Below are 12,496 nucleotides of genomic sequence, written 5' to 3'. Positions count from 1 at the left end.
AAGTTGTTAATTTTGCGCGGTGTATCAAACTGAATAGTTGTGGCGTGTAATTTTAGAATCTCAATCTCAAATAATGAAAGCATAGTGAGCAATGTGGAGCCATTCCTACTGACTGCAAGCAGGTTTTCCAGCTTGGGTTAGAATGTTAAACAAATGAATCAAACTAACGTCTCACTGCACGGAACAGTCAAACAGAGCCGTGTATCTGATCATTATTTCAATAATGAAATCGAAAAACAAAACCAAAACAACCAAAAAGTAGAGGAAGTTTTGTAAAGTATTTTAGAGATGATAGGAATATGAACCAAAACTAATGTACTTGCAGCCGTCGGCAGCTGCATTGAACTGGACACGGTGAATGCGGAAGTAGGAAACTAAACTGGGTTAAGCAAAAGATAGAAGCCAAATATCAAACCAAGTAGCGTTATTCGAGGGTCGGCAAGGTGCAACGCTACAGCTAGTGAGCAGCGTGCCAGCACGATCGTGTAAGAAATCATGGAATTATATTTACTCCCTGTGTGTTCGGATGTAGACAGCTGAATTTAGGAAATGAATGGATACAATTGATGAACCTACTATTACTAAAAAGAATCAGCTATATACATATATATATATATATAGAGAGAGAGAGAACACAATCGAAGAATATATCAACTCTGGAATAAACGAACACAAACAACCGTAAATCAAAACAGCGTACTGCTTCTGTAAATGTGCATCAAAAGGAACAATGTGCTAGCGAAAAATTTTAAAATATAAATAAATAAAAGCAAACAATCCTTGACACAAACACTCACACAGAGAGAAACACATAACGGAGCGACAAAAAACTGTAAGCAAACAAGGAGTGAACTAGTCTTAAAAGCATACTGATTTGTAGCATTTGGTGGGAGACTGTTGCATAAAAAAACGGGGGAATGTAACAAAAACTATGGAATAAAAGCCAAGCTAAACTTATGGAATTTCTGAAATCGTGCCGTCCCTGTGAGTTTGTCAATCGCCCACCGAAAAGACCATCCGAACAAAGCATCTCATTGGAATTAAGAAGAAAAAAAAAAGACGGAATTGGTAAAAAGGAGTTCACCGTTATTATATCAAATGGCTGCTTTGAAGTAAAATGGTAAGACCTTTTCTGCTCGGATCCGAATATAGAAATGATAACGTCAACGAAGAATTGAATATTACACGGATAGTGAAAGATCTACAAAAGCTCTTCATGTTACCGAACTCAAACCACAGTGAAGCATCGACGAAGGAACATGCTTCGCCATCAGTATTACTCAGCCATTGTGAAGGAGCAGAACAAGAAGAAAAATAACAAAACAATCAACGAAACCAACTTTACTTCAATCGAAGATATTAGATCTTTTAGCAATCGACGACGAACCGTTGTCCGATTGACCTTTTCTTCGTCTGCTCATACCCGCCAATTCAAGCGTGCACAGATGAAACGCAAGCATCGAAGACATTGTTATCTTTACCGTTGACGCTTCAACGGATCAACGGATGAATATTGGAAATCCAAACCCCAGTCGCACCATGTTGACTTCGGTTCCCTGACCATGTTGTCCAGAAGTACCATTTAGTACCCTTCTCTCTATACCGTTCAGTCGAATCCTTCTGAACGGTTTTAGTCTAAACGGTTTGACCATCTTTTTCGAAGTAATAATGCCAAGCTAGGGGTGGATAGTTGAAGACTGCGTTTTTTTTTGTTTTCCTACTGGATGCGCCCAAGCTTACAGGAAAGCGTCGTCGTTCCTATTTTATCGCGATCCATTTTTCGATAACTTTTATCGCAATGACTTTTATCTGTTCAGACTTGAATCGTTTGCTATACAAATGAGAAAATCTTGCACCGCTCCAATCTCGGACAATCTCGTCTAAATACCAAGCACGTGCCAATGGGTTCCGAAGGACGATATCATACCAATACTCATATTCAACTCACAAAAAGTGCCAGATATCTGATCTGGTCCCGGTTACAGGATACTGTTCAGGCATTCACAACATGGTGGAAAGACCTAACCGAAACATCAATACCGCTGATCGGGATATCAGATCAATCGAACGGAATATGGAGGCTGACCCTCGATGTACCTCGTAGTGTGGATTTTCAATCTTCGTTGCTGTTTACTCGTTCTGACTGTAGCGTGAAATCGATATCCTTTTTGATCGGCCGCCGTACGCCCCGTGACCGCAATGAAAACAACAACATTCCTTAGGAGCTGGGATGATTGAACCCGTGAAAGTGATGCTGCGAAAGCAAACAAGTAATGCGATAATGGAGGATGATATTGGTGGACGTCAAGCAATCGAGCTTCATCCATCGGTTGCATCGGGGTAACGAGAAGCGCTACAGATTAGGACAGGAATTCTGTGGTTGAACGCCTCCGATTGAACATTTTTAGTACCCGTTTTTAAACATTTAATTTTAAAAATTATCATGAAAACTCACATTTATGTTAAACAGTTTTTAAAGAGTACTAGTGAATGTTGAATTCATTTATACGCATAACGTACACGATTCCATCTCGATAGATTGCCGATGCTGAGATGAAATTGCACAATGCGCGCCATTTTTGCAATGAAATGATACAGAAAAGTACACCAGTAGAGTGTTACTGCAATCTAAATAATGAAATGCTACATATTTAATGCCCTGCATTTCTCAGGAAACGCATTCCCATTGCATCCCATCTCGTCACGATACGGTTAGATAGCATTGCATGTGCCGTATGTCGATTCATTTGATGCACTTTGAGGATTACGTGTTCTACTCTTGCGTAATAAAATATGCAGCGCGCCAGGAACAAGTCCCTTTCATCATAATTAACAAAGGCCCAATAAGTTGATACAAACGCTTTATCCACTTTAATCAGTAAAAGCATTTGCATTAATCCAACAGAATTCAATCCGACGAAGAGCGTTACCTTGTCATCAGCAAAAGTCATCCCGTCAGCACAGTGCCAGCTGCGACCTTCACCCATCCCACTGCCTAGGTATGTTCATTGTTTTCTGTCTCGATAAACTCAATCCGCTCGATATCATTCCTCGTAGCCACAAAGCATACGTGTAGGAGGACTGTTGGGTCGTTCGAAATGTATGTTAGGAAAAATCCATCGTTCCGATCTGTCCATGTGAAAAGGCTAATTAATCCATTTCCCAGCGCAGGTTGAAGCGAATGCCGCCCTTCACCACCTTCACACAATGGGTCTGTTCAGCAGAGCGTCACGTCATGCGGCACATGCTCGGGGTTCGCATAACAAACCCCCATTCTCGCTCCACAACATAAATACCAACATACCAATCGTCATCGTCGCCCCCAGGCTTCGCTGCTTGAATATGAAATGTTTGTTTTCTCTTTCACTCGTCCTATCCTTGCCACCGGAGCTGGTCCTGGTGCACTCCAGAACCTCACGAATGTGGTCGCACTGTCGCCAGGTGCTGCCACAAGCTACCGAGCCGAGTAGCGCCAACCGCGAAGAGAAAGAAAAACAAAACCTTCCCGGAAAACGGAACGGAATTAGCTCGTCTTTTGTGCGAAACTTTATTAGCGTTTGCTTGTGGATGGTTTACCCCATCTCCCGGTCGTACTAATGATGGTAATTCAGAAGCCTAGAGCTCCGCTCGAGTCCTGAAGTTACCGGCGCAGAAATACATGCTGGAGGCGATCAACCGTTCCTCGAACGCGGCAATAGAGGTGCCCCGGCCTACTCCTGTTCCTAGACTACATTGTAGGTCCATATTTACTGCTTGGAACGTACCAACGCATGAGGTCCCTAGGACCATCGTGGCCTTCAACACAGGGGAAGCTAGTTTGTTTCCCCAAAACATTACTTTCTAGAGAGCCACTAGAGTACTGGCACGTTGCGAACGTCGGTACATCCGAGCAACCCTTCGATGAGCTTGCTTACGAAGCGTAGTAGGCCCTAGGTCGGGGGCTGTACGCTTGTATCCATCCCCCAAAAAAGTTACACTTTTACGATCGATTTAGTTGATTTATATGGCTAATATTGGTGGGCCAGGGGTGGACTGAGCTGGGTTGGGTTGAAGTGAAAATAAACTCCGGCCACCAAGTGGCGTCCCGCATAAAAGGGGCCACAATGCCTCAAAGAAACGGGGATTCATTCCTTCTGTACAGGGGTGGCCAGGCGCGTAAGCATTCATTTCCATTCAAATGCTACTCACTCTCTTCCAGCGACCAGACGCCGCTTCAAAGCGCGTTTCGCCAAGTCAAACTTTTTCGGTGAAAGTACGGTAAAGCCCGGTCTTCGTACGCCGTTCCACGTCTTCGTTTCCACCACTTGAAACTGACTTCCAAACCGGGTGCTCCACCCTCCCCCTCTTCTGTTACCAAATACAGCGAGCGTGTTTGAGGATTTCAGGGACCAAGTTAACGCAGAACGCGTCAATTGGAGTCTTGCGAACGAACGAACGAGCGAACGAGCGAACGAGCGAACGACGGTGTTCAACTTTTCCACGTAAGCCTTAACCTCCTTCGCTTGATTTATAGTGGAAATGCCGCGTGGAAAGGTGGAACCCCGCGAAGCAAACCGAATTTTCCTAAACCCCAAAAACCACTCGTTTAGAGGCAATCCAATCTCAAGAAGTACCCCATCATGTCGTTGTCACTGTCGATATTCACTTCCGCTTTAACTAACCGAACCCAAAAGCATCGCCATCGCCGTTAGTAGCGGGGACAGCAATAGGAAACGTTTGTCCGGGTCGTTTATCCGTCTGCATGCCTAATGTCACTTCATTACCCGATAACCCGTCGAGGCCTGAAGAGAGGATGGAGGGAAAGTTTGTCTACTACAACCACGAACTAGCGCAAACTGGGTGGCAAAGCTGCATGCTCTATTATTCATCGTCAATCGTAGCACTGTTTTGTCAGACGCGAAACTTTCCAACAATAATGCTCCCATGTTACTGCTTAGGATTGGCCAGGACAAGTAGAAGAGAGAGAGAGAGAGAGTGAGAGAGAGAGAGAGAAGGATAGAGAGAATGAATGAAAAGAACTGGAGCACGGAGCTATCATGCATTTCTAATGTAATTGGCGCAACTTTTCCGGCACTCGAGATGATCCAACGCAAGCTTTTGCTGATACCTACCGTTTAAATGCTGCTCATTAGATGAGATTGTTTTGTGTAAGGGATCGTGTGTTCGTGGCCGAGCATTTGATGAGCTGTTTGGTTTGGTTTAACGGTGGAACTCACGCTCAACTTGTTATAAGATCCATGGAAGTGATCGCAGTAAACCGTGCATCAATATGCGGCGATCAGTGCATCGATATCTACGTGTGTTTTTGTCAATAATAGTCCGATTTAGGGAGCCAAAAAAATCAGAAAAAGTAGTTTTTCTTAATGATAATTCGTACGAATCGAAATCTTGTCTTGATTTTCAAATGTGCATGAATTTTCAGCTTATTATTGATTGATCAAATTTGTAGTTTGTATTTTATAGCCAACTGGAGGCCAACAAGTTTAATTTGTATGTGAAAATAGGAAAAAAAACTGTAGAACTGTTTCCAACTGAATGATAAGAGAAGAAGCGCTGGCCTCTAAAACATTTTGGTTTTTACATGATTTACTGGCCTGTCTTTGAAACCTTCTTTCATTCTAACATTAGGAAACACCGATTATTAGCTTTTTGGTTCCCGAACCCACAATTAATGTTGTGTTTTAAGGCATCAAGCTACAAAACCTTTTTAAGGACGAAAAAAGAATTTTAAACATTTGAGTTATTTTTACGACGCTTTATATTAGTGTGAGATAGAGAAAAGCAGACCGTATTTCATGAATGATTTATTTATTTAAAGAAATAATCATTGAACAACCTCTCACAACAAATCATCATACAATATAAAATACTTTTGACCTACACTCTTCGCACTTCGTTTGATCCTACCGGACATCTGGATAATCCGCGTGGTCCACAACGCGTACCGCACCAAACTAGTGAGGAGAAACACTTTATCACAAATGAACGCGCGGTTCAATGCGGTGGAATGCACCGCGAAACCTCGTTCATACCTCCCCGCGGAGGGCAGCAGCATCCTCCCACCATGCTCGACATCTAATTGCTACCAATAAATACGGCTAAAAGCATGCCAGTAATCAAATCAACCAACCACCCTTACAACTACGGGAGGGGCACCACTACGCTCGCTCATCACAACCGCGACCATTCGTCGATTCCGGGTATCGGCGGGTCTGGCCCAGTACGTGGAAAATGGAAAACTCAAATCAATCTAAACCACTAGACGGTCAGCCCGGTACCCACACCGGTTGCCCTTGTGCTGCATCCCAGTATGTGGCCGGTCCGTGCCCGTGCGCTCGAAGCAGCAGCATCCCCGTTTTTGTTTTGTAATTTCCACTAAATCGTTCGTTTATATCGGGCTTTTCCACTCTTCGCACTCTCCCCCGGAAGTAGCCGCAGCGGCCCTTCCGACCCGATCCGATCGGTGCTGTTAATGCAGCAGGTAGATGGAACCGCGGCCACCAACACCGCCACCAACCGAACCGCCGATGTTGACGGTCGGCACATTGGTGTACGTCAGCCGTTGCGCATTGGAAGCGGCAGACGGTTGCTGTTGCTGTTGCTGCTGATGATGATGATGATACAGTGACCCACCGGAAATGAGTCCAGCCGCGCCCGTCGACTGTTGCCCGAAAGCGTACGCCGGATACTGCGGTACCGGATGGCTGAACTGGCTCAATTTTTGCAACGGAGTCGCCACGGTTGAGTAAACCGGTACTCGCTGCTGTTGCTGCTGTTGAAGTTGAATCGGAGTGCGCAAGTAGGTGGCAGACTGTTGCTGCTGCTGCTGCTGCTGTTGCTGTTGGGAGTTGGAGGCCACGGTGTTGTAGTAGACGGGCTGTGTTTGTAGAACACCTTGTGGGTTCACGGGCCTAAGATGCGCGAGACCGGGATGGGTGAAGGTGCTGTAACTGATGCCATTGCTGTGGTGCTGTGTGGTGCTGGCCGTCGTCGTGACCGGAAGCAACGGTTTCAGCTGAAGCTACGCGAGAAGAGAATCAAAGACAATCCACAGATATCCGTTAGTGCTCACTTATAGGGCCTTTGAAGGTGGTCCTTAGACCCTATGGCTCAGGGAAATCACTTACATGGGCGGGCGTTGCAATTGTTGGCAGAATTTGGCTACCGACAGGGCTGCTCCCTGCTGGACGATGCTGCTGGTGCTGCTGCTGAAAGCCTGTGGATGAATTGAAGAACATGTAAATCAGTTTCTACATCAATGCACTCTCACAGCAGCATGGATGGTGTATGGAAAGTGTAAATGGGTGTGCAAAGCATCGACAACGATCCTCTCGCTCCCTTTCCCTCCCCGTCGTTACGCAACTCCGACCAGAATAATGGAATCTGCAAATGGCAAGCGAATGGCAGCACTTGAATCACATCTGATGGTTGAAATAATCACCACTTCACGAATGCTGCCGACCACCACGGGCCAGCGCTCTAGGAAAGATTTGTACATTTGCCATGTTTCGTTCTCGTAGCTTGGCCCCGTATGGCGGGCGTACCTTTGTGGTGGAATGGCCGTGCAGAGAAGAGATGGATTATCCGGTGCGATGATTAATTACCCCCCATAAAGTGCTGTTTCATTTGCATAAAACTCATCATCAGCTTCAGCTTCATTTTCTTGTAACTCCCTCACCTTCACCAGCGCTGGCCCCCGTCAAGGGGCTCTTCGAAATGCGTTCCATATAAGGGGAGATTAAGCTTACTTACTTGCGCTACTTCAGTAGCGTTTGTGGGCATTTCTTACGGGGAACTGATTCATTTCTTAGCTGCTCGGGACATAGCACAGTAGGGCGAACTACCTGCAGAGGATTATGATCCACTGCCTTTCGCCCGTTGGTAATGATAATCTCATATAAATTTTGCGGTGAAGCTTAGCAGCACCACCGGATTCCAGTTAGTTCAGGTGCCCAGCGCACTCACTGTCCCTCTGTCGGTAGCTCGTCTCTGCAGAGCTCCTCTCCTGCATGTACTATTAATATCCTTCTATCAAAAGCCGCTTAACATCCATAAGTGGAGAAAGAGAGTTCCACAATCCCCAATCGCACTCGATGAAGATGAAGTGGAACAAAATTACATTGCATCGAGTGGGGCCCTCATTCCTTCATGTAAGATTTGCTGATTGAAAGGTTTTCTTGTTCTTGAGGGAAACAGGAATTTCCGAGAAACGGTGCAGAGCCTGTTGGAAACAGAAACATTGACATGAGCTCTCGGGAAGGGTAGACCCGAGGTTACGGTACAGGTTCACTAATAGCTCAGTAAACGCTTTGTTAGCTTTTCCAAGGATCTCGCATTAGTCTGTAGCTGAAAGATTAGATTCTATAAATCGCACTGTGCGAGTCTTGTCCATACAAGCTGTTTAATTTGTGAACCACAATTAATGTCGGAATGGTGTAAATTGGATGATTTTTTTAGTTACTCAGTGCAAATGGAACATATTTGAGTATTTTCCTCGATCAAATCGATTGTTTGAACACTTCTGCTACCGATTAGTGACGTAATTTTTAATCTACATTTTCCCAATAATTCCGTGTAAATCGTAGTAAGCGACTCAACTGATCAACTGTCTTGTAAAATCAATCCACATTTCCTGCTTCGTCTTACGAAAATGCGGTCGAACATCACTTCAACATCAGAAACATCAACTTAAAGCAAGCATTCACTCAAAATGTACCAAATCCAAGAACGTCCTCCACTATTGCACTGTTCCACTTCGTTTCCCTTTCACAAACACGGAGAGAGAGAGAGAGAGCGTTCCGAAAGTGGTGTCCTTGGCCACCGCCATCATGAGGTGCATCATTTAGCAAATGCGCCACACACAGGCACACTCATGTGTGCCAGTCCGCACCACAAATGCGGGCCAATGCACTGGTGTGCTGGTCATATCACTAGCCTCCGAGGAAGAGTCCGAATGTGGCCAATGCCACTGACAAATGCTGTACAGTCCGCTCAGCGTCTCGAATAGGGAAGACGCAACCATCGGCATTGTTAGGGAAGGAACAGAAGGATAAAAGGCAAAACGGTGATACCTCGGTTGGAGCATCATCATCGATGGCAGCGAACGACATACAACTACAGCGACGAAACCACATCCATCCAGGTCAACTTCGCCTGAGGAGCAGAAGTGAAAGTGGGTGAATGTTGGGGAAACCATTCAGCAGCACCAACGAGCAGATCTGAAGATGCTGGCAGATAATGCTGATTGCAATGGAGCGCGCGGGGCAAGGTTCACCTTCGTTCGTCCTATCTTCGTCGATTCTTTTCCATTATTTCGTTTTGTCCCAGTCCCTGCCGCTGCCGCTGCGATATCGTGGAATGCCGTTATCCAGACTAGGGGACCAGCGGTAGAGGGACGATGAGGCGAGGTCGGCCAGCAACTCGCCACCTAACCACCACTCGCCCTTAAATATAATGCATTCGATTTTTCTTCCACAGTTTCACAGCACTGCAGCAACTGCACTGAGGAGCAGCAACACAGACAGCAACTCTCTTGCTCTGGTTTCCTAAGCAAGCGGTGACTCCGTCTCCATGCCCCTCGGATGGGTGCACAGGGTGCCCCGAACGTTGCCGTCGTCTTCGTGGAATGTGAAATGGGAGCAAAAGCAAGGGAATAGCTTCGAAAAACCAAGAAACCCAATCTCGGCCCCTCAACCTCTCAACAATGCAACGTTGTGGTTGTGGTGCAATGGTCCAAAATGCAGGACTGCGGCAAGGATGCGGCCTCCGGGAGTTAGCAACCTCTTCCCCGAAGATTAGAAGCGTGGCCAGCGACGGAGTGATTGTGTGGAGTGTGATGGGGGGCGGGCAACAAGCATCATAGTGACAAGTTAAACGACCCAAACGGGAGGGAAGAGGGCACTGACGTGGATTAGTCAAGGTTCCGCCGGATGGAATGTTGCCCGCCAGAGAGCGCTACGGTCGAGGGCGACTTTGACGGCGTTGCTGCTGCTGCTGCTGCTGCTGCTGCTGCTGCTGCTGTGGTGGCCGATTTGGGCCGACGATTGCCTCGCTGACGACTCTGCTTCTTCTTCTCCCCTTCATCCTCCTGTTCCTCCACGAGACCATCCTGGCGATTCTGTCGGTTGTAAACGTAGTACTTCCCACGGTAGTACTTTCCCTTCAGCGTCTTATCCGATTCGCCCGGTGGATGGATCAGCTGGATTCGATCCGTGTTGCCCTTGGCCGGCTTGTCCTTGCCCTTTGGCGTCCCCGAACCGGTCGAACTGGACGCTTGCAGAAGGGTTCGGGCCACACTGTACGCTCGCCACATGTTGTAGAGATTGCGATTGAATCCGCTACCCGGTCGTTTCGCGTCTTTATCGCACGGTTCCTCCGGATCGAAGCTAAGATCCGTTCGGAGGCCATCGTTCCCATCGTCCGGTGGGGCGGTTGGTTGCTGTTGCTCATCGCGATACAGATCATCATTGCCGTTGCCATCGTCACCCTCACCGTCATCTTCGTACTCCGTTATTGGCCGGACATCGCCGGGAAATGGTCTGGAGGGGGACGCCGGTCTCGTCGCCGGTCGCTGGCGAAACGAAGGCCGCGAATTGCTGGGAACGGTAGGATCGGGAAGGGCTAGGTTTGTTAGCGTGTCGGGGTCGCCTGACGTGGATAGATAGAGAGGGAAAGAGAGAGAGAGAGGAGAACGCCATCATCAGAACTCTGCCCTGCCCTTCAGGTCAGTCACTCGTGCCTGAGCGTGCCCGTGGATGCGGATGTGGTTGGAGATGACGTGCCGTGCCGGGAAGCGTGAGTAACGGTGAAGCTGATGAGCGGTAGCGGCGTGCAGATGATGCGATGACCACATGGGTTCCTTCGTTCCGGTTTGTGACGAACTTCCTAAAGACCATCTGCGGCTTTGGTTGCGTTTACTAAAAGTGTTGATAGTTATCACAAAAGTGCATGTCCACGGTAACAACTATCACTGTAAAGCAATCACTCTTCCATTGGCTGGCATTTGGTGAGTTGCGAAACGTTTTATTTCAGATGCACGGCCACAACAGCTACTTTGTTTTGCTACTGTCAAACACAAACCAACAACGCAACAAGGTGTGTGCTTATGTAAACGGAGTATGCGTTGCATATTTTGGCGGTTCTTTACAGCTAATTTCCAACTGAGCCTGATAAAAGCAACTTTATTTCAAGCTCTTATTGAGACTTCTTGACGAAAAGGTGCTATCGTCCTTAAAGCATCACAACATGAATGGCAAATTATTGTCCTTTTTTTCAAAATAGCAAAATATCTCTTAATGATCTATCCGCATATTTGGCTTGCTTCGATGCCACCACTCATCCACACCGGGAAATGGCAGCTTTCTCAAACTGATTCACGATCCCTTTTGCGTTATTCACAAAAAACGGAAACCATCTACCCTCTTGCCCACGCAGCTGTGTCCATTATCAGTAAAACAACAGAAAGTGTTCAAAAAGCAAACCTTGCAAACAGCAGAATCCACCGCAGAACTACTTTTATGAATCAAATAATGAGAGCACACCTCGTGAGCACAGCAGCAGAATCAGCTGAGATAATGTCGATAGCCCGGGTGAATCTCCACCACGATCACAGCTCAGCACGCAACGATCTTCTCTCATTTTGATCATCATCTCAGGCGGGGGGGGAGCTACCCCACCATGGGAAAGTTCAGTCCGGCCCCGGGGAAGCACGGATAATTATGCGCCACCATCCAGCCACCGTTAGAGGATCTCATTTCCCTCCCGCAAAGCAAACCGAGAGAGAGAGAGAGAGAGAGAGAGAGAGAGAAAAGAACCAAATCAAAACCACGCACCATCGCACCATGCCACCGCATGGTCGTGGCTGGGTCGTGTTCGCAAACTTATTGCTTCGGTTTTCACATGATTGCCGCTGCTTCTCTTCTAATTAACTTCTCCGCACCGGCGCAAAGGTCAGCACCTCTGTGTTTGTGGTGGGAGTGCCAAGAAGCCACATTTAATAAAGGCAACCCTCCCAGCGAGCCCTCATACCGGCTGCGTTTCGGTCGTTCGTGGTCGTTCGTGGTCGTATGTCGATAAGCGATAAGATGGCCGGTGTCGAAGGTATTTTCTCAGGAGGAGAGAGAGAGGGAAAACCGGTGTCCTAACTTACCGTAGCTTGGTGCCGTCGAGTAGATCTGGTTCTGCTGCTGCTGCTGCTGCTGCAGTCCTCCCGCTCCGTACACCAACGGCTGGCCCGAAACCGGATACTGTGAGTAGCCCAACGGTGGCAGGGGATGCCCGGAAGAAGGAAGAAACGGGAAAACGGAAGGAAGGAAGCCAGAGTTGGTTAGTGTCACACGGGTTTCCGGGTACCATATTAGCACATTTCCATAAATTGTGCCCGCAACGTAAGCAACAATTTCACTGTCTGCCCGCCCGCTGCGTGTTGGCTCCCGCCATGATTAGGCTTGCGTTGCTCTGCGGGCTGTTCCGTGTAGACGGCCAGAAAGACCACGGC

General features: G+C 47.2%; 2 protein-coding genes across 2 annotated transcripts in view; both read right to left on the bottom strand.

Annotated features, from left to right (window-relative positions):
- Window positions 1–6,469: 6,469 nt before the first annotated feature.
- Window positions 6,470–9,028, bottom strand: LOC126574821 (putative uncharacterized protein DDB_G0282129). The gene is made up of 3 exons (XM_050235209.1): window positions 8,974–9,028; window positions 7,128–7,216; window positions 6,470–7,021 (listed from the first exon to the last, which is right to left on the bottom strand). The coding sequence occupies exons 1-3, from the start codon at window positions 9,026–9,028 to the stop codon at window positions 6,470–6,472; spliced, it is 696 nt and encodes a 231-aa protein (XP_050091166.1).
- The window catches only part of LOC126569793 (centrosomal and chromosomal factor-like), a 21,680-nt gene continuing 16,366 nt past the window's right edge, over window positions 7,183–12,496 (bottom strand). The window contains exons 5-7 of the mRNA XM_050227136.1: window positions 12,149–12,245; window positions 9,906–10,647; window positions 7,183–7,216 (exon numbers count right to left, since the gene is read on the bottom strand). Coding sequence (XP_050083093.1) covers window positions 9,911–10,647; window positions 12,149–12,245 — 834 coding nt within the window. The 3' untranslated portion in view covers window positions 7,183–7,216; window positions 9,906–9,910. The remainder of the gene's footprint in view (window positions 7,217–9,905; window positions 10,648–12,148; window positions 12,246–12,496) is intronic.

The sequence above is a fragment of the Anopheles aquasalis genome, chromosome 2 (assembly GCF_943734665.1).
Source record: "Anopheles aquasalis chromosome 2, idAnoAquaMG_Q_19, whole genome shotgun sequence".
Taxonomy (NCBI): Eukaryota; Metazoa; Arthropoda; class Insecta; order Diptera; family Culicidae; genus Anopheles; species Anopheles aquasalis.
The sequence above is the reverse complement of the archived record's forward strand: the minus strand, read 5'-3'. Positions and strand labels throughout refer to the sequence as shown.